The sequence below is a fragment of the Solenopsis invicta genome, chromosome 10, assembly GCF_016802725.1.
Source record: "Solenopsis invicta isolate M01_SB chromosome 10, UNIL_Sinv_3.0, whole genome shotgun sequence".
Taxonomy (NCBI): domain Eukaryota; kingdom Metazoa; phylum Arthropoda; class Insecta; order Hymenoptera; family Formicidae; genus Solenopsis; species Solenopsis invicta.
This window is the reverse complement of record NC_052673.1, coordinates 2689220-2712139: the sequence shown is the minus strand read 5'-3', so window position 1 is coordinate 2712139 and position 22920 is coordinate 2689220. Positions and strand designations below refer to the sequence as shown.

Here is a 22920-nt window from a genome sequence, read left to right as displayed (position 1 = left end):
CTGCTTGGATGAATAACACTGGATTTTTTTCTTTTTTTGTTGAAAGAAAACCGATCGATTGGCAGAACCGACAACAAGCTGGAGCACAGTATTATGTATCAATTTGTCATGTTTTTGAATCTGAAAGTAAGTTTTGTATGCAGAATACCGTGCCACTTCTTTTAAGGTCCAAAGTATATGGAGATATAGAAATGACTTCGACAGATATCTCAGAATTTGTGGAAAATACCGAACATGAAGAGGGAGTTCAAAATTCTAGTTTACATATTTTCTTTTACATTAAATTTCGTAATATAAAAATTGCATTGAATTCAAAAATATTTTTGAATTTATAGAAATTTGTAAAATAATACTTTTGTAAAAAAAAATTTCTTTTTTATTCTATTCCCTTACAAAAATAATTCACCGTTTTTACATCTCATATGGACCGTTTTTAGCCCGTTTCATAATTTTTATCCCCATTTCTTGCACTCGCAGTCTATTGCAAAGGAAGATGATGAGTATACACGAGTAGGGTTACGAGTATTTTTGAGTATATTGTCCGTTTTCAATACTCATTTTTTAACTGATGAGTGATACCACGTTATTTATACGTTCTTTTACTCACAAAAGTAGAATAAAATAAAACTCGCTAATGCGTTCATTTGGCGCGACCGCGCCTCTTGATATTCGCTGATTTCTCTTAACTTTAATTATATTTATATTAATTATATTAGTACTTAGTGTCAACTAATTTATAAATAAGTGGTACAACGCAATATTTAAGTATTTGTTAGAAAGCATCGAAAGTTTATAGTGCAATGTCTTTTTGGTGTGTACATGGAATATCTTGTTTTATTCTATTATTTTTTATATTTTTGCAAGATAGTTGAATTAAAAATATATGTTAGATAAAAGTCGTATTGCTTGAAGGAGAATAAATAATAGTAAAATCAATTTTCGAAAACATCGATTTATAATCATATTAAGTCATCGCTATTTTTATATAAAATTGTATAATTTTTTACATAATATGATACTTTTTTATTAGTTATTTTGCATGCAAAAGTATTAAAGTAGCTATCGAAAAATCAATAATTTATGAGATATTTTATATTTTAAATATTTTGACAAAGTATTAAATAGCTGAAAAAGTTTTTTTGCAAATAAACTTTGATACTTTTATGTATAGGATAATGAACTGAATTAATTGGTGTAAAAACACACATATAGTTACTCATCAATATGTAATATACACTACTCAAAAAAAAATAGGGAACACTTTCCAGACACCAAAAATTAGGCTATTTTCAAATGACTGTAACTCGGTGAAAAATCATCGTAGGTAAAAAATAAAAAAAGCATTTTGAAACTTGAAGATCGAGCTTTAACGTTCTACTAGCAGATTTTCAAAATTCTTTTAACTTCCTTGTCTTACGCAGTAAAAAAGCACACCTTGTTTTGTTCGTTAAAATTTTGTATTTTTGACACTTTGCAGATCGACCAACAAATTTTTTTCGAATAATTCAAGTAAAATTTCATAAACTACAACATTTTACCTACAAAATGCTTTTTTAAAAATTTCTCTACGATTTTTTTTGACCGAGTTACGCAACTTTGAAGCTAAACCTGCATTTTTTACAAATGATATCCGTACTCCGTGAAAAATCATCGTAGACAAAAAATCAAAAAACCATTTTAAAGCTCGAAGTTTCAGCTTTAACATGCTGTTCATGGTTTTCAAAAATTTTCTCAATTTCTTAGTACTATGCCCCAAAAAAGATACACTGTTTTTTCCTTAAAATAACGTATTTTTAACAGCTTGTAGCTCAATAAAAAAATTTTTCTCGACAAATCCAATGCAAGTGCCATAAAGTAGGACATTTTCTCTACAAAATGCTGTTTTTAAAGTTTTTTCTACGATTTTTTTTGACCGAGTTACAAGACTTTGAAGATATACATTTTTTACAGTACATTTTTCCGAAAAATGACGTCTACCGCCGACATTAGCATTACCCAATGTGCACCACGTGGAGGTTGTCGGTCGGATTTGTGCACATCGTGTGTGTGTGTGTGAGTGAGTGTGTGTGTGTGTGAGTGTGTGTGTGTGTGTGTGAGTGTGTGTGTGTGTGTGAGTGTGTGTGTGTGTGTGTGTGTATCACAGCAGAGATAAGGACCCCGCAGTTTGTCACTTCTGCAGTATTTAATGACTCCAAACCCTCTCTGCTGTGTGTGTGTGTGTGTGTGTGTGTGTGTGTGTGTGTGTGTGTGTGTGTGTGTGTGCATGCGTGCGCGCGCATGAGTGTTCAATAGTGTGTATTTCCTCCTCTCTGATCAATTACTGCTTGCAAGCGTTGTCGCATATTTATACATCTTGCAATACGATCTTGCGGAACGTTGTGCCAAATTTCCGTTAAAATTTCTCCCAATTCTTCTAAATTTCACGGCTGTTCCTCGCGACGCCTTAATCGTCGTTCCATTTCATCCCAAATGTGCTCGATTGGATTTAAGTCCGGGCTATTGGCGGGATGTTGAAAAAAACGTCGCGTTATATTCGCCGTATGAGGTCGAGCGTTGTCCTGCATAAAAATAAAGTTCCGACAGGTTCGATTTAATAGCAAAACGTGTGGTCGTAGAATATCGTTGATATAACGAACACCCGTCATTGCCAGAGGTGGCAGGATCACTAGATCACTTTGTCTTGTAAGTGATATACACCCCCACACCATCACGGAACCGCCGTTGTAGGATCGTATTGGCATAACGCAACGTCGATCATAGCGTTCATTTCGTCGACGCCAAGTACGTATACGAGCATCATTGCCATAAAGACAAAAACGTGATTCGTCGGAGAAATATACATTTCTCCAATCTCTAGCGGTCCAATTTATGTGATCGCGCGCAAATTGATAACGTACTTGGCGATGTACGAGTGTGAGTCTTGGTACTTGTGCACGAACACGAGAACGAAGACCGGCTTCTCTCAAACGGTTGCGAATTGTTTGTTCGCACACATGGCGCAAATGAATGTTATCGCGAATGTTTCTTGCAGTAATTATTCGTCTTTCTAATGCATAACGAACAATGGCTCGATCTTGTCTATTTGTCGTTAATCGAGAACGACCACTACCTTCACGTCTCGTGTAATTTCCCGTGTCTTGATATCGTAACCAAGCTCTACTCACTACGGACACGGATGCACCAATATCTTGCGCCACATAACGCAAACTAAAACCTTGTTGCAAAAGCGCAATTATGCGTGCAACTTTTACGGCCGATAAATGTCTACGCGGCATTTTGAAAATTCCGTGTCGCTTATCACACTGCGAGAATCGCCGGCGTACTAAACAAAATTTTATTGTATTGAGCATGCAATGTTTACATATAATCATCTTTGTCTAAAATGAGATTTTCTTTAGACTAAGACGACTGTAAACATATAGTCGTCTTAGTCTAAAAAAATCTCTTTTTAGACAAAGATGACCATATGTAAACATTGCATGCTCAATACAATAAAATTTTGTTTAGTACGCCGGCGATTCTCGCAGTGTGATAAGCGACACGGAATTTTCAAAATGCCGCGTAGACATTTATCGGCCGTAGAAGTTGCACGCATAATTGCGCTTTTGCAACAAGGTTTTAGTATGCGTTATGTGGCGCAAGATATTGGTGCATCCATGTCCGTAGTGAGTAGAGCTTGGTTACGATATCAAGACACGGGAAATTACACGAGACGTGAAGGTAGTGGTCGTTCTCGATTAACGACAAATAGACAAGATCGAGCCATTGTTCGTTATGCATTAGAAAGACGAATAATTACTGCAAGAAACATTCGCGATGACATTCATTTGCGACATGTGTGCGAACAAACAATTCGCAACCGTTTGAGAGAAGCCGGTCTTCGTTCTCGTGTTCGTGCATAAGTACCAAGACTCACACTCGTACATCGCCAAGTACGTTATCAATTTGCGCGCGATCACATAAATTGGACCGCTAGAGATTGGAGAAATGTATATTTCTCCGACGAATCACGTTTTTGTCTTTATGGCAATGATGCTCGTATATGTACTTGGCATCGACGAAATGAACGCTATGATCGACGTTGCGTTATGCTAATACGATCCTACAACGGCGGTTCCGTGATGGTGTGGGGGTGTATATCACTTACAAGACGAAGTGATCTAGTGATCCTGCCACCTCTGGCAATGACGGGTGTTCGTTATATCAACGATATTCTACGACCACACGTTTTGCTATTAAATCGAACCTGTCGGAACTTTATTTTTATGCAGGACAACGCTCGACCTCATACGGCGAATATAACGCGACGTTATTTTCAACGACACGCAATTAGTCTGTTAAATCATCCCGCCAATAGCCCGGACTTAAATCCAATCGAGCACATTTGGGATGAAATGGAACGACGATTAAGGCGTCGCAAGGAACAGCCGTGAAATTTAGAAGAATTGGGAGAAATTTTAACGGAAATTTGGCACAACATTCCACAAGATCGTATTGCAAGATGTATAAATATGCGAGAACGCTTGCAAGCAGTAATTGATGAGAGAGGAGGAAATACACACTATTGGACACTCATGCGCGCGCACGCATACACACACACACACACACACACACAGCAAAGAGGGTTTGGAGTCATTAATTACTGCAGAAGTGACAAACTGCGGGGTCCTTATCTCTGCTGTGATACACACACACACGCACACATGCACGCACGCACGCACGCACACACGCACAAACGCACACACACACACACACGCACACACTCACTCACACACACACACGATGTGCACAAATCCGACCGACAACCTCCACGTGGTGCACATTGGGTAATGCTAATGTCGGCGGTAGACGTCATTTTTCGGAAAAATGTACTGTAAAAAATGTATATCTTCAAAGTCTTGTAACTCGGTCAAAAAAAATCGTAGAAAAAACTTTAAAAACAGCATTTTGTAGAGAAAATGTCCTACTTTATGGCACTTGCATTGGATTTGTCGAGAAAAATTTTTTTATTCAGCTACAAGCTGTTAAAAATACGTTATTTTAAGGAAAAAACAGTGTATCTTTTTTGGGGCATAGTACTAAGAAATTGAGAAAATTTTTGAAAACCATTAATAGCATGTTAAAGCTGAAACTTCGAGCTTTAAAATGGTTTTTTGATTTTTTGTCTACGATGATTTTTCACGGAGTACGGATATCATTTGTAAAAAATGCAGGTTTAGCTTCAAAGTTGCGTAACTCGGTCAAAAAAAATCGTAGAGAAATTTTTGAAAAAGCATTTTGTAGGTAAATGTTGTAGTTTATGAAATTTTACTTGAATTATTCGAAAAAAATTTGTTGGTCGATCTGCAAAGTGTCAAAAATACAAAATTTTAACGAACAAAACAAGGTGTGCTTTTTTACTGCGTAAGACAAGGAAGTTAAAAGAATTTTGAAAATCTGTTAGTAGAACGTTAAAGCTTGATCTTCAAGCTTCAAAATGCTTTTTTTATTTTTACCTACGATGATTTTTCACCGAGTTACAGTGATTTGAAAATAGCCTAATTTTTGGTGTCTGGAATGTGTTCCCTATTTTTTTTTGAGTAGTGTATATTAAATATAAAAGATGTTGTCTATAAATAATTGTATCGAGAGCAAGTAATGCACAACATTTGAATTAATATACATTTATTAAAAACAGCGCATATACTACTATGATTATTCTTTTTCTAACGAATTAATTGGCTCAGCAATAAATTCTTTGCCGTCAACTAACATATAAAAACATAGACAATCAAGAGATTGAACATCAAATGCTACATACTGGCCAGTAGAATGAACCAGAGACAAATATGATAAACGAATTCCTGGAACATCATGAACATACCACATCTCTTGTTCATAACTAATTCCGATGCAAATAAATCTTGCAGGCAGACATCCACATTTTTTTCGATTACAATTACAATCAGACCATCTTATACCAATTGATCAATGATGCAGATATGTGATGTATTATCATGAGTGTATGATACATAATATGAAACATTTTGATTATAACGACTGTAATTTGCACTGGAGAAGAGAATGCCTTTTCTTTTAAGGCGATACAAAACTTGAATGTTGCCATGTTTAATACCTAAACTATCTATAAGAACAGCACGAATATTATACGGTATTTTAGCTAAATGTCGTAAACTTTCAAGTACATAAGCTTTTGGATCAACAATTTCAACAATTTTATTTTTCTTTTTATTACATCTAAGCTGTTCACAAAATTTTCTCACTCTAGAATCGACAGGTAAAGTTCCAATCAGGACAGACAAATTCATATAAATTGATGCTCCTGAGCAAACTTGTAATCCTGCATAACGAGTCCCATGAATTAATTTACTCAGTTTGCCGTTTAAATCTTCTAAAAAGAAACAAGAATATATCCATAGGGCTCCTAAATCTAAAACAACATCAGGAAGATGTAAGAGTTGATGAATATTTATACTCATATTCCTGACGCCATACAATTCAGCAAATTTAGAAACATATGAGTGCAAATGTTCTCTTGCTACTTCAACTTGATTAAAAGAAATGTTGTCCTGGCTTAAGAGATACATAGCAGACAATAACTGAAGGTGGTGGTCAAAGTACTTTTCATCAATATCCAGGAGAATAGGCGCGGAATAGTAGATAAGCCACAATTTATATTCTTGAGCTTTCCATAAAGATAAGTGAGTTTTAATTGCACGTGGCATTCGCTGTATGAAACTTGGTGGTCGCATATTTCTGAGACGAGCATCGATGATATGTAACATCCCAGAAAATGAATAGGGTTCACTAGCTAATGAAGGATCAAACCATAATTTCAACAACAGTTTTGTCAAACCTAAAAATATGCCATGCATAATATCAATTTCCATTCCTGAGATTATGTCTGGCATTATATTGGAAAGAAGAGACGGTCCTTTGACACCTTTCATAGGTTTTCTTAATTCCATAGAAAGTTTTGCATAGTTTTGTACTTCTTCTTGAGTGCGAAGATGTATACGTTCATAAGGATAAACTTGTACAGTTGATCTTCCCACTATATGTCTGATACGTCTAATTTTGCAACGATTGCATCCATAGTATCTATTATAAAGCTTAAATCACATAAATAATCCTTTAGCTTGCAGATCACAAGTGCCACATAATACCTTCCCGTGAACCCGTCCTTGGTCGCCATTGTATGTAGGTATTAAGTAAATATCCATCAGCAAAGAATTCTTGAAGGTGTGTATGAATACAGGTGCAAGAAAAAGATTGGGATTTGGCTTACAGTTTCTAAAAAACAAACCAGCCAGAATAATATTTTCTTTCTTAATTCTTTCTTTGTAGGGGAGCTCGTTAACAACCAAGTACATAGGCCAAATTGAAAAATGAGATGAATGAAAAACGGAAATCCCATCACTATACCACATAAACGAAATATTGTTTTTCCTATCCAAGAAACCTCCATTACCAAAGAAACGTTTATATACTCGACCATCATATATATCTTCTATATTACTTGATGCTTTCTTTATTTTATTAAATCTAAATTGTAATTTTTCTACAAAATCAGATCGCAAAAACATGGCCTGTAATTGACTTAGAAGAGGCAATTCAATGAAGAAGCTGTTACCACTTTTACTTTGACAGTATTTACAAACAGAGTCTTTTACTGTTAATGGAACAAAACAATTCAAACAATGAAGTACCAGAACATGCTTCCCAATATCTTGAAAATACTTTCTGAATTTGTATAGAGTATTAATCTTGATATTACCAATACAATGTAATGCAATTAATTGGTATGGAACTTAGGCATTCTCCAGTGAGGGAATGCGTAAAAGCTACAGTCAATATAGCAAGAAGACTCTCTGCCACAGTTATTGGAGCACCAGGATACTGAAGGTCATTTTCATCAAATTCTTGTACATCTTTATCATCACTATTTTCATGAGTGCTTTCCGCATCATCAAAGTCATCAATTATTTCTTCTTCAGTATCAATCTCAGATTCATCCTTGTCAGATTCATCTGTTGTATCTTTTTCATCATTGGAAAGATATCTGTTATGTCTTGTTGCAGTATTATTCAAAGGGATATCATTGTCATCTTCAAGGTCATCTATACACAAATTATGATACTCAAATTTAAACATCTATAAATCAAAATCAGGTTTTAGTAATTTTTTATAAGACATTTATGCTTTCATTAAATTTAATTGCAATAATATCACTTTCATGATCTTCCTTTAATGACATATAGTACATATACACAATATTGATCAAAAAGATATTACATTATTATTTTTTAAAAATATTTTACGATTAAAAATTAATTAAAATAATATATGAAATAAAATAATACATACATAGCATGATAACTTCAATATTTTATTATTGTATATTATATTATTGTATAATGATAAGTATATAATAATAATATTTATGAATATATTGCAAGTGAAATAAAAAAACGTTTGCCACAGTTATAATTAAAACAAATCAACAGTATTTACGCACTATTTAAAAAGCAGCTATGTAAATTGTACAAAATAATTTCTTTTTCAAACATATATTAATATGCAATTCATTAAAAAATTTTCATATTAACTTAGAAAGATTAAGAAATTGTTGATATTATTAAAATACTCACAAAGATTTTCAGCTGAAAACTCAAAGTCCATATCATATTGATTTAAGTGATCTGTCATGAAACTGCTGTCATTAGATGATTCTAAGCGAGAAGACGTTGATAAACAATAAAAGCATTGACTACTAACATTATTATTATTATCTTTATTGAAATGCGAATAAGTACAGTAACATGGCAATTTGGAAAAGAAAATTTACGGGCACATCAAAAGGCGAGGTATCAACAAGACTGCTGTTTAAAAACCTGAGCCCTCTTAAGACGCTAAAGACACCTAAAGTACTACAAGAGTATAAAACACAATTTAAGGAACATAAAGTAATGTAAAAGTACAAAATACCAATCAAAGAGCACAAAAATATACAAGGTAATAGTAAAAATATATAAAGTAATAAGATGAAAAAGACATAGAATCAAGCCTATAAAAGTATAACAAAAAGTATAAGTACAAAATACAAATCGAAGAGCACATAAATAATAATAGTGATCTACAAAGTCATAGTAATGATATATAAAATAATAAAATGATAACGATATAGAAATCAAGCCTAAAAATAAAGTATAAAACACAACTCAGGAGCACATAAATAATAATAGTGGTATGCAGAAGTGGCATTTCAAATAAAGCGTAGAAGCAAAATGTTTTTCGTTATAACAAAGAGTATAAAGTACAAAATACAAGTTGTAACAACTCGTGTTTCTTGGTTAGATATCGTGCACGAACGTAGCTCGTCGGGAATTCCAGGGCACGATCCGGGTTAAGAGAAAATTAGATTTGCGATTTGACGTGTAAGATATATACAGTTTATTATGAAAAGCACACGGACGAAATACAATGTCTTATTACTACTATTTACAGAGTCGCTAAAGCGTCACCGTTGATACGTCGTCGGCCGTATCGAACAGCGCGATTACAGGTGTGTAACGGATTTGGTGCGCGTATCGTCGTCGACGTGGTTGCCGTTGTTCGCGCAATAGGAGCGTGTTTACGTCGCTGGCGTTCTTCGACGCGACGGGCGGCCCGGTGTTTATCGGCCTTGCGAGGTCACGTGCGCGGCTTTCGCGGTCGTCGGAGCGGTAGCGGAGCGCGGGGCGGCGCCCGAGCGTCCCTTTAAATCCGCTGGTTGTACACCACGTTATTCCTTGCAGGCAGGATGCGACGGCTATGTCGAGTACACTCGACGGAGGCAAAGACGCTTTACCCCGTTTTTCCTTAGCCGCCGCGGTAGGATCGGATCGGTATTAGGAAGCCGGTCGGGCAAGTACGCTTGCCAGAGCCCAAGACGCTTGAGCCCCGCTTCGATGAGGAGACAGGCGTGAGAGCGGTAGCCATCGAGAACGCTCGACAGAGGCCCAAGACGCTTGACCCCAGGACTACCTCGGGAGACTTCTTCGGAGACTAGTCGGCGGAGTAGCTGTCCAAACAGTCAGCGGAGAAGAAGCCCAGCATCTCGCTGCTCCGGCGCTTTTATACTCGAATCTCGAGACGTCGGGAACGTTCGGTGGCGGTTCGGTTTGCGTCGGCGCCAGCGCTCCCGCCGCTCGAGATCGGTTGCGTGGAGAGTAAACGGAAGCGAGCGAGGACGTCGTTAGCGCTTGCCGGTTTGGGCCGGTGCGCATGCGCGGCGAGATATCTTGACGCGCGGATGCTTCGCTGCTCGTGTTGGCGCGTTTGAAATTGTTTATCGGCGCGTAGCGCCTCGTTCTACGCTCGGCGGATGTTCGGCCGGCGTTTGGCGGACGGTGACCTGTCCGTTGAGGGGTCGCGCGGAGGCGGTTTGTTACAAAGTCAAAGAGCACAAAGATAATTTCAAGATGAAATATACTACCTAAAATCAAGGAATTGTGTTCCAATCGTTTCATTTTACTGGAAGAAGCATCTTGCTCATCTTCAGTTGATGACGAAGTTGCGCCCTCAATAACAACTTTTCGATATCTTGCGCGACGTTTTATTTTAGTGCTGGAGCAGAATTGTGATCCAGATGCGTTGTTCATTATTTTTTAAGAAAAATAAAAATTAAGCTGCTAATAATCAACTTACAAATAAATGTTGATTGTTCTTCTTGTGGATACAATTTTTTACAAACGTACAAAAATCAAATATTTAGCCCTTTTTTAATTGCTACCTTAAACCTTTTTTTTTATAGTTAGAAAACGCCTTTATGGGTCCCCGGTCCTGTGGGGACAGGAACGCGGGGTACGTGAGACTCGCCGACCTAACTAGTAACCGACATATTCACTAAAACCCAACTTTTTTCGGCGTCTAGGCTCGAGACGGATCACGGGATCGAACTAAGCATGCACCGCGATTCGTCCTAGCCCAAACGGGTCCCCGCCCGAGAGCGGGAACCCCTCTCCGGAGTTAACGGCCAGAGCTCGACCGAGCTGTGAGAGTCTCCCCTCCCCACTGTTCCTTCGCGGCCATCCCTCCTTCACTCTTCCCTGAGGAAGAGAGGAGGAGGGAAATGCGGCCGCGCCAGTGAGGTTGACCCCGGGGGCGACCAAACCGTCGCCGCCAGGACACTGGCGCTCTTTGTTTCGGGTAGGGAGAGAGCGCCGAACTCACTCACCCTCTTTCTGCCCACTGCCCGCTTTTGTTTCCATTGGAGAGGAGGTGGTCCCTGCTGATGTTGTTGCAGGAACCTTCTGCGCCTCCCCCCCCTCCTACGCCTTCTCTCTGGCGGTGCGTCGGGAGCCTCCTCCCGCGCCCGCTCTGCCGCCTCCTTCTGCGAAATGACAGTGTCGCAGAAGGAGGCTACCGCCGTCCACTCGTCAGCACTGGCGATCATCCGCCCCAGTACCGTGGGGAGGTCGAGACCGGCCCCTATCCTGTCGACGAGGGCACGGCGCTCGACAGCCCAGGCCGGGCACACCTCTAGGGTGTGTTGCGCCGTGTCCTTCGCCTCCGGGCAGTAATGGCACCTCGTGGTGGCCTCCCGCCCAACCTTTTCGTGCACTCTCCGAAGTACCCATGCCGGAGAGCACCTGCGTTACATGGAACGAGAGACCCCCGTGTCCCCTGCCCAACCATTCGCTAAGAACGGGATCAATGGCCTCGATCACCCTCGAGCCAGCCCTGGCGTGGGGCAGACGTTCCCGCCAGTGCTCGAGCGCGGGACTCGTTCTGCCGAGCTTCCAGCATCCGCTGGGTAGCAGGCTCGTACCCGCGGGCTAGCTCCTCCTTCCACTCGTGAGTGTTTGCGTGGGAACACGCCACATACGCCAACGGAGGCGAACCCGCCAGCAAACACACCGCCTCCCAGGAGATGGTGCGGTACGACCGCGTGACCCTGATGGCCATCTTGCGTTGCTCCCTTTGGAGCAACCTTATGTTGTTATTGTTGGTCACCAGGGCCCCGCACCACACAGGTGCCCCGAACATCGCCATCGACCGCACCATCCCCATATAGAGGCGGCGTATCTTCTCGGATGGACCGCGCTGGTTGGGCATTAGCCGGTTGAAACTAGAGACAGCGGCACCCAACCTGGCGGCCATCCACCCAAAGTGGGGCTGAAAGCCTCATTTCGAGTCGAGGATCAGTCCCAGATATTTCATCTGGAACTTCACCTCGACCCGAGTGCCCTCCACCAGGAGGCTCCTGAAACGCGGGCCCTTCTCGCCCCGCCCCCCGAGCCAGAGCACCTCCGTTTTATTAAGGGCTACTTTTAGGCCCAGGCGGCGGATCCTCCTCAGCATTATGCCGAGCCCGTCCCTCGCGGTGCGTCTCGCCTCGCCCCAGGTGCTACCCGAGACGACGACCAGGGTGTCGTCGGCATAACATATCAACGACACCCCCGCAGGGAGGCGAAAATCTAGGGCATCTTACCCTATATCCCACAGGAGTGGTCCTAGGACCGACCCCTGCGGCACCTCCCTGCTGACCACTCTGCTCATGGTGACGCCGTCTCGATCCCTGCAGGCGACCACTCGATCGCCGAGGTAGGCCCCGACAACCTCCTCTAGGTAGGGAGGAACCCCCTTTTTTCGGAGGCCCTCCCTAATCTTTTCCCAGGGCAGGGTGTTGAAAGCGTTGGCAATGTCTAAGCTTATCGCCAACACCACCCTGCCCCGGTTCACCGCGCGATCGACCAGGAATTTCAACCGTTGGATCGCTCCAACGGTAGATCTCCCCGGCCGAAAGCCATATTGGGTATATTCCAAGTCGGGGCCCACCGTCGACATGTGCGTCGCGAGGCGAGACGCTATGACCCTCTCGAACAGCTTGTCCACCTCGCCTATCAGACAAATAGGCCGGTGGGCAGAGAGGTCATCCGCGGGCTTCCCCTGTTTGGGGATAAGGACGAGCCCGGCTTCCTTCCATAGTGTGGGGAACCACCCCAGCTGCAGGCATCTGTCAAAAAGGTGCCTGAGGCGGTCCTCCAACACACTGAGGGCAATAGTCCACACGCGCCCCTGTACCCCATCGGGACCGGGGGCAGCATTTTTCCTCCTCATGCGTTTGACGGCCCTGGCCAGTTCCTCCTCGGTGACCTCAGGTCATCAGACCATCGAATGCGTTCCCTGACCAGGGCCTGATCCTCTCGGGGGGGGGTGCCTCTTCTTCTGGATCCGTTGGGAAGAGGGCGGCAACAACCTCTTTAAGGAACCCCGTTTCGAGCGACTCCGTTGTAGACGGCGCCGCCTGTCGGAGCTTGTTCCTGACAAGGCGGTACGAGCGCCCCCACGGATCCCCGTCCAGGATTTCCAGCAATTCCCCCCAGGCATTGGCCTTGGACTCAGCAATGGCTGCCTGGAGGGCCTTTCTCGCGGCCCGGTATATCTTGTAGAGCCGGGCCGCTTCTTCCTCCGCCATCCTTCCTCTTCGACGGTACCTCGTGTACTGGCGACGCGCGGAGTTGCACTCCTATCTAAGAGATGCAATTTCCGGCGTCCACCAGTACACTGCCTTTTTTTTTTAAGGCCCGCCCACACGGCGCCGGGGCATGGCGACGTCGCAAACCTGCAACATCGCCTCCCGGAACCATCCGCCTCCTCTTCAACGTCGCCTCCCTCAGGGGAAACTTCCCAGGACTTGGCGATGGCAGCGACCATCGCCAAGTCCCCGTCCAAGTGCTTTAGGGACCATCGCGGGGGGGCGCCATCTGGTCTTTCAGGCGGGGCGCACGGCTCTCTCACCGGACTTGGCGAGGAGACCCCCATCAATATGTACCGATGATCAGACAAGGTCTCCTCATCCAAGACCGACCATTCGATAATTTCGTCGTGCGCCTCAGGGGCGCCCATCGTTATGTCCACGATGGAGCTCCCCCGGGCCGCCACACAAGTAGGCACCGATCCCCTGTTGATAACATGGAGGTCCAGTGCGGCAGCCCAATCTCCCAACATCTCGCCCCTGGTGTCCGTGACTGGGCAACCCCAGTCAGCGGACCTTGCGCTGAAGTCGCCAGCCACCAGCAACCAGCCCGGCTGCAGGCGGCGGACGACCCCATCGATCTCCTCGATCTTGTCTTCAAAGTCCGCGTGCGAGATGTTGGGGGAGATATACAACCCCACGACGGCCCTATTTCCCCATCGGCAGGCGACATACCCCTCACCCCTAGCTACAGGGACGAGAGAGGAGGCGGCGCTTCCTCCCTTGCTGACGATCGCAACCAGCCCCGCCGTATCACCCCGCCACCTGCTATCGGCAGGGGGGACGGCATAGGACTCGGCCACGATCGCCACCTCAATGTTCCACTTCACCATCGCCTGGATCAACAGATCCTGTGCTCTGGCCGAGTGATTCACGTTAGTTTGGTGGAGGCGATGACAATCCATTAAAGAGCCGTGTCCATCGCCTCCTCCAGGCTACCTCCACCCCCTCCCAGTTGCTGGGAACTTGCCGCCGGTGCGGCCTTTACCTCCGTATTGCCTCCTGCATTAGGGGCTTTGGCCATGGTCGCGTTGCGGGGTTTCGCAGCCGTGCCACTATTTCCTCTCCGGCCGTCCTTCTCCGGTGGGGGGGCGGGGGTGCAAGCCGGTCCGCCGAATCTATGTCCGGCCGGCCTGTCTAGGTCCGCGCAGAGGGGACAATTTAGCTCCCCCTCGCAGAGGCTGGCGGGGTGCCCCTCACAGCCACACCTATAGCACCTGCTCCCCCTGTCGACGGGGGAATCACAGGCGCCGATGGTGTGGCCTGTCCTCAAGCATCTATAGCACTGCATAGGTCTGGGTCTGAGGGCCTCCACCCTGGCCATGACCCAGCCTACTTGCACCCTGCCCGCCTCTGACAGCTTACGGTCAGCCGTGGCGGGGCAACGGACCCATACCGATCCGAGGCCCACTCGCGACCGCCTGATGGAACCGACCGTCACTTCCCAAGCCTTGCAGCCGCCTACGGCCGCCATCGCCTCGGACACCTCCCGGGTGTCGGTAAGGTCGTCCAAACCCGAGACGCGGAGCTTAGCGGTTTTGACGGGTCTTGCGACCTTGACTTCCTCGCCGTTGAGCTCCTCTCGGAGCTTCGCCGCCAGGCTGTCGGCCAGTTCCTGGCTCCTCTCTCCTGGGACCTCATATATGATAGCCCCGGTTTGGGCCTTCTTGGGGCGTAGGGACGCGATTCCCAGCGCCCTCAGATTTATTTTGTCCCTTATTTTGGAGAGGGCAACTGCTATTGTCGTTTTCTCGCTGTCGACTGCCGATAGGACGACAGCCGCTCTTTTTGGGACCTTAATTTTGACCTTTTTCTCGTTTTTCCGGTGCTGTGGCCGCTCTGCCCTTTTGGGGCTGCCTTTGGGGGAGCCTTTAGGGAAGCTCCTTTCTGGGTCGCCTTTTGACTGGCAGCTACATTTCCATTGGCTCGGGTGGTTTTACCTTCCAACCCACTTTTGTTTTTTGCCAGGGTTGCATCCTGTTTGGCCTTCTTCTTTTCCTTGGCCTTGGCCTTTCTCCCCACTACCTCGGTCCACGTCTTTGACACGGAAGGAACCAGGTATGCAACAGAGGCGTTTCTTTCCCCTCCATCCCTTTCAGCGACGCTGGACGAGCTGGGCGCCGGCCCTTTTTTCCCCCCGTTGTTTGGGGCCATGACTTTTGACCCTCCGTTTCTGGGTGGTCTCACTCCCAGCGGAGGCCTCAGTGGCTTCTCAGGAAGGAGTCTGTCTTCCAGGGCATCAAATCTTGCGGACAGCATCTGCCCGACTTGGACGAGCACCGCCCTAATAAGCTCGTCCTTCTCATTGCTGACCCCCAGAGAGTCTAGAGGTGCTTTTGCCAACGCCGACGCCCTCCTGACCGGCTCCGGGCGGGGGAGACCAGTCAAAGCAGCCGCTGGTGGCAGGGACTTTGTTTTTGAGGAGGGAGGCTCATTGCATTCGTCCTCCGACGAGCTAACGATGAGCCTCCTCGCATTTTTCTTGCTCACTTATGGAGCCTCTGCTGCACACGACTCCTGAGGTTTGGAGGATGTATCACCCTCCTCTGCCTCTCGTCGGCCTATGCTAGCAACCTGCTGCTTGACTGCAGCGAGCTCCACTCTGAGGAGTTCCACCTCCCTCCTCAAATTGTCATTGGCCGTCTGGAGTCTGTTAACCTCCTCTGATTGTGGCCGGTCACTAATCTCTTTGATCGCGGCTTCAGCCATCGCCGCAATCTCCCGGAGGGCCTTCTTTGTGGTCTCTTTTACTCCTTTTTTATAATTGGCCACTTTTCTGATATGGTCCATTCCCTTACTCACCTGCTCTACCAATTCCTTGCGTGTGAGCTCGCTTGGTTTGACCATTGTCTCCCCGTCGTTTGTCTTAATGCCCATAAGAGCCTTGGCCGCTGCCGTGCTTTTTGTTGCCCTCCAACTCCTATAAAGCTTGTCCTCTGCCTGAACATAAGCGTCCTCGCGTTCCTCCGCGGTTATGATATGCCTCGCTTTTTTGAGGTAATTGCCGGAAGAGGAGGAGGGAATGAGAGGAATCCCATTTCTCTTGGGATTCCCTGCACCTCTTTCTCAAACTACTTCCCGTGGCATTTGTTGCAAGACTGGAGTCTGTTTCACTCTGCGTCTGCACTCCAGAACATATTCATCGCCGGGGTAACCGTTAGGCTCTCCTCCACAGCACGGCCGTCCCAAGTGTCTGGCCCGCGCATATCCCCGTGTGATGTAGGTGGGTGGCCACCATATACATCCCGGAGATGCGCCTCTCCGCGACTCGTTGGGAGCGCAGGAAACTCCCGCCTGGTGTGGGGGGGGGCAAAGTGGTCACGCCGACCATGCGAGGCTTCCTGAAGAGGCTTTCGCCGGTAGTTTGTCTTGGGCTGAAGAGCTCAAGCCCTCCGTTCCCGGTGATGGGTCCTTTTACCACTCGGGAATCATCCCTCCCCTCAGCGGGAGACACGTCTCTGCAGCTCTGGGACAGAGGCGGAATTACATGTCCTCCCGAACTTCCCTCGCCTGCTGAAATTGTAGGCATACCGCCCTTCCTTTCATTTTCATTTTTTGTTTGGTTTTGTTCTTGATTTGGGTTCATTTTTGAATAAATCCCACTCCCCGTGACGGCTGCACCGACCGGCGTATTTCCCACCCCCCCACGAAGTGGGAAGAGGTGCCCCGGGTACTCCCGGGGGGTCGGCTTATGGCGCTGGCACCGGGAATTAATCATCCGGTGCTCAGGCCTCCAGCCCCTTACTCACCGCGGGCGGGGCAAGCCCCAGACTCCCGCAGCTTTCGGAGATCCCCCACCTCCGACAGTGGGGGCACCGTCACGGGTGGCGCCACCCGGGGGGGCGCCCTACGGACAGATCGGGCCACGGAGGCGACGCCCCCTCCGCACCCTAACCGCCGTAGCGACCAGCACGTCTGCCGTGAGATACACGGCCCTCACGACAGACACATCACCACCCAGTGTCCCGCTTCGGAAGGGGCGCCGTCGCGGAAACACCGGGCACTTGCGTCTCACCCTGAGCCCTACCTCGGAGTACTTCCGAGCGGCCTCGGGGCCGGTCCAGCCCGCAACCCTGGGGAGAGTTTCCCACGAGGCACGCGCTGGACCGTCCTCCACCGCTCTGACCCTGTCCCAGAATAATTCCGGACGGCCCGGAAGCGGCCCAGCCCGCTGGGTCCGGAAACCGGGGTCCCAGCGGCCCGTCCACTCTGCCCAGGAAACGATAGACGCTCCGCTCCGGGACGAATCCCCTCGCGAAAACGTCCGTTCTATACCACACACGCCCCCGGCCCCGCCTCGGAAAAACGTCCGAGCGGCCCGGGGGCCGTCCCGACCCGATGCACCGGGGAGAGTTTCCCACGATGCACGCGCCGGGACATCCCACGCCGTTTCGACTCTGCCACGGACAAGTCCGGACAGCTCAGAAACGGCCCAGCCCGACGGGTTCAGTGATACTGAGATCCCGCCGGCTTGTCTTCCTTAAACAGGGAGTGCCGACCACCACCATACCAGGACGCGCGCCGCGGAGCGACGCCATCCCCAGACACAGTGGGTCCACTGACACCCCCTTCACCGCAGCCCCTCCGCGCAAAGCGCCTCGGGGTTGCGTCAGCCTTCAAGAAGGCAGACGCCATCGTCGTTGGAGACCTTTTGGACCCTCAACCTCTCCTCGCCCGAAGGCGACTCGAGGAAGAGGGAGCCCCCTCACCACGTCAAGATGGATCTCTATCGAAGGGGAATCTAACATAACCTAATCTAATCTTGACCTGGCGTATCCTACGCGAGCACGCGCGCGCGCCTTGCTATCTATGTGTGCGTGTATATCGGTTCGACTGTCTCTATCCCGTTCCTATCCTTTTCGGACTGTCCTGAAACCATAGACATTCGCGGCGAATGCATATGGGACGAGTCACCCCGGACATTCGATCATTCGCAGAACATACTACGTCTATTGCAGTACGTTTGAGAATGTTCTGAGATTATATAAATTGTACTTTTGCAAGAGATTCAGGACGTCAGTGTGCTGTTAGGAAGTAAATTAAACTGAAATTGAAGTTTAACTTGGTGGAAATGGGCATTAGTGTTTCCAGATCAGACACGAGAGTTAGGGCCACTTACACCAACGCCGATTAACTTAATTGACGATTACAGGATTGCCAACTTGAGAATATAATTCAGTTATAGTTCTGGCGTACCTAACCCTAATTTTTCGTTACGTATTAAAGGAGTAATTACTAACGCGATATTGGATATAATTGATAGCAGCTCCCTGGTCAGGATTTACATCAAATGTAAGCATATTTTACTCAAAAATGAAGAATTTATTTCAGTAAATAATTTGAAAAATTAATTAAATTGAAATTATTTAATAAACAAATAATAAATCATTTGCAGAGTATCGATAAAATGCAACGAACAACAGATTTACGATTTCTGAAAAGAATGATTTATTAAGCATAATTTTTTTTTATTGTCACATTATTGAAAACAAAATAACTGATAATATAAGTACTGTACAAAAAGAAGAAGCATGGACAAGTATAACAATAGAGTACAATAAGAATAGAACTATTATCAGATCTGAAAAAAGTTTACGTGTTTGTTGGGAAAATATAAAAAGAGATACGAGAAAATACTGCGCAACAGAAAGACGTGAAAGTTATAGAACAGGTAAATTTATTTATTAAAACTGCCATTAAAATTTTAATTTGATAAATTTTTATTGCATTTGCAGGTGGAGGTGTAGTGAATTTAAAAAAAAATGACTTGTTTGAAAGAGCCCGAGAAATTATGGGTGAAACCACAGTAAATGGATTATCTAATCCATTTGATTCCGATTGTATTGAAAATGTCAGTACTGTTGGTAATATATTACAAGATAAAAATAAACTGTCACAAAAAGAAGAAAATAATTCAGCGGAAATATTTTTAGTAAGTTATGAACAAATAACATTATTTATTACATTTGTGAAATTATAATATATACTAAATTTTATATTTTGAATTTTTAGTATTTACTTAAAAATAAAGAAATTAATAATTGGAAGTCTTGGGAGCCAAAAAAATTAAAATCGGAAAAATGTCCTCTACTTCAAATTAAAAATTCACCTACACTATCCAAAAATGAGAAATCAAAGAAACAACTCGACGAAAATAGTGACACAATAAATAAAGCTAAGACTGAATTATTACACATATTGCAAACAATAATTTTTTCAAATACCTACATTTATTTGTGTTATTGGTTGCATGGATTGCACTCATATCGAAGTTCAATCATATGGTAAGAGAAATTTATTTTTAAATCACTCATCTTTAAAACATAGCCATAAAAGCATGTATCCTTCAAATACTTTTTTTCACTCTTTATTCTAAGGTGGAGAAGACAGTGAGTTGTATCGTAACAGAAAAGGCTATTTTTTTTTAAACGTACAAGTAATTACCAATGCAAAACTTGAAATAATCGTTGTAGTAGCGCGTTAGCCAGGATCTACACATGACTCAACAATATTTAACCATTCAAGAATCAAGAGTTTGTTTGAGGCAAACAGATTCAATAATGGATTACTTCTCGGAGATTCTGGCTGTCCGAATATATCTTATTTAATGACTCCATTATTAAATAACTAGGACATACAACTTTAAAACAAATAATTTTTGTCTATTATTTTGACATTGCTAAATTATTAACTAACACATGAAAAATTATTTACTGTGATTATATTGCAAGAAACTAATTATATTTTATAATATTTACTTATCATTTTCTTTGTTTTTATATCTGTTGAAATAGATTTTATTACACAAAACTCCGTAGGCTGTAACCTATCATGGTCACAGTTCATAGATACTAAACATAGATAATAAACAGAAAATGCGAGCAAATATTAAGGCAAAAAAGAACAAAATTTGAACCTCAATTTTCTGACATTTCCACTAATCAAAAACAGACGAGTAACAATAATATAAGGAAGCATTTAACACCACCTTTAACACTACCGAGGTACAATGTCTAATATTATAATATATAATATTAGCACAATTTTTTTGTTATAAGTATTCGATCATGTGACAAATCTAGAAGTAAAATATTATTTAGTGCTTTCTATTTTGTGACAGAAGTCGACATAAACATCATTCTCTGTTTTAAAATTCAATGATTAGTACGATATTTGTGTCACCAAATGAAAAACACAATTTTCAACTTATAATAATTTATTTTGTTTTATAGTGCCGATCAAAAAACTTTACAAGATGTTTAGTCTAATATGTCAATAAACAAAACATTTGCAAAAGATAATACTCATTTCTACAATAATAGTATGCCAACTCAAAATAATAATTCATTGCATCCTGTATTACAAATGAGGTAATTATTGTTTTCTGCATTACATTTTTTCAAACTGCATAACGTAATTACATTGATTATTTAAACTGATAAATTGAAATATATCGTTTTTTTATAAGTTTATTATATTAATATTACTGTATTTTTCAGTGCTCAGGGAACAAAACCAAATGTCACAGAATCTCAGTATAGTGCATCGGTACATTCAAAAGACGAACTCCATTAGCTATCTTCTACGGAACATGGTTTCTATTCTAGTGCCCCATCTCATAATCAACTCCATTATATATCTGCTCCTCATTCCGCACCTCCTGTTTTTCCTTCTCTTCCTTCTGAGTCATATAATTTTTCTAATTCCATGTACAATTATCCCAGTACAAATTTTTCTCTTCCATCTGAGCAGCATTTAAACTAAATACAGAAGACCGATTACTCTTTTTTTTTTTAATTTTTCTAATTGTATTGATAGTGACGAATATCATCATTATTCCAATGACAATTTATCTATGCCTGTGCCAACTTCAACATATGAATCTCTCTGAACCGGTATCTTTGATGTATAATATTTGTTTCGTTATTTTTATATATCTCTAATTGTTCTTTGGTTTATATAAACTTTTCTATTAATTTAGAACTTAATTTGTCACACTAACAAGGGGAGGATCAGGTGAGTCACTCTGGAATTTCGATCCCAATTTTTTTAGTTACTCTGGAGACGAACCAAAAGTTTATGTCTCCCGGCGTTCGATCGAATAGGCCTTAGTTTCAAAATAATAAATTTGTGAAAATTGGACATATCGCGGCGCGCCACATGAGCTTTCCCGGTAACTGTTTTCCCAACCAGTTCAGTCGGCTCCGTGCGTTAGGTGCTTGCTTCACAATCGTAAGATTCGGGTTTGCTCCCGGATGTGTGCAATATTTTTTTTTTTTTTATAAGTGTATTTATTTATTTTGATGGTATTGATATAGTATACAAATTTCTAAAATAAAAAATTTAATTTAATATTACTTTTTAAACATTAATTTAAATTTAATTTGAATTCGAGTAATAATATTTGAAATAATAAATGGGTAATAATAATAATAATAATATATTAGTTATTTGAAATGGATAACATATAAAGGCAACGTATCTAAATTTTCAAATACATCTCACCGAGATGTAACATTTCAACTCAAGGCTGCGACACGAGTTTTGGTGCTTAGAGGTATTTTGTATATAATTTTCGCTTTGGCTTATTTTCTTTTTACCCCCTTTTTTGAATTTACATTAATTTATAAGGCGTTTTTTTTACAATTTTATATCTAATGACTTGTACAGCTTCCATTTTTATTCTTTTTTATTTATTTATTTAATTTTTTTTATTGATTTTCTGTTTATTCTCCTTTTTTAATTATTTAATTCTTATGGTTGTTTGCCACAAGTTTTAAAGTCATCATTTTAATATCTTTCTCTTATTTATTTATTTATTTGTTAGCAACCAATCTATGTGGTTTTACAAAACTCTTGTCTCGGTATACACTCTGTAAGGTCTTTTATAATATTATCATTCTAAGACGTTGTAGTAAGATGTACACCGTGGATTTGCACAATCTCTATCTATTCGGTAACTTGTTTTCATTTCTTATTTTTGTTCTTTATTTGTTTATTGTGATAAATTCATATCTTAATTAGTGCGATTGTTGTTTTATAGACTTGTATTATTACTGAGGGAGACCGTCATTAAAGGTTAAAACGTTTGCCTGACATTGGAGTTATTTGTTATTTATTTGCACCTGACATCCTGCGTGGCTCTTGAGCTCACTTTTCTCTAATTTAATTTATTTATAAGAGTTTTAACTTTTGTTTTGTTTTGTTTGTAAATATTTTAGATTGTAATTTATTACGTAAATGTAAATAAAACAATTATGTGTAAATTGTTATTATTTGTTTTAAGATTAATTGCATTCTATGCATTGTATGCTATGACATGTATGTATTACCTATAATGTTAAATGCTCCAAAATGCTACAAATGTGTCAGCAATTACTGTGTTTCAATAGCTAATT

General features: G+C 42.8%; 2 protein-coding genes across 2 annotated transcripts; one reads left to right on the top strand and one right to left on the bottom strand.

Annotated features, from left to right (window-relative positions):
• Nucleotides 1–14426: 14426 nt before the first annotated feature.
• On the bottom strand, nt 14427–17108 carry LOC105207875. Its single transcript, XM_039453976.1, has 4 exons — nt 16851–17108; nt 16035–16462; nt 15463–15977; nt 14427–15379 (listed from the first exon to the last, which is right to left on the bottom strand). Exons 1-4 carry the CDS (start codon nt 17106–17108, stop codon nt 14427–14429), a joined length of 2154 nt encoding a protein of 717 aa, XP_039309910.1.
• Nucleotides 17109–18928: 1820 nt separating this feature from the next.
• LOC113004993 lies at nt 18929–19448 on the top strand (the record flags this gene model as incomplete). Its single annotated transcript, XM_026139774.2, has 2 exons — nt 18929–19193; nt 19258–19448. Coding segments are annotated over 2 exons (456 nt in total), but the record flags the coding sequence as incomplete, so codon positions are not given.
• Between the last annotated feature and the right edge of the window lie 3472 nt (nt 19449–22920).

Coding starts and splice junctions, on each gene's coding strand:
- LOC105207875 (XM_039453976.1), bottom strand. CDS start 17,108: ATGAACCCAAATCAAGAACAAAACCAAACAAAAAATGAAAATGAAAGG. Junction 15,978..16,034: donor TCCTCCAAACCTCAGGAGTC/GTGTGCAGCAGA, acceptor GCTCATCGTTAG/CTCGTCGGAGGACGAATGCA. Junction 15,380..15,462: donor AAACAAAAGTGGGTTGGAAG/GTAAAACCACCC, acceptor GCTCCCCCAAAG/GCAGCCCCAAAAGGGCAGAG.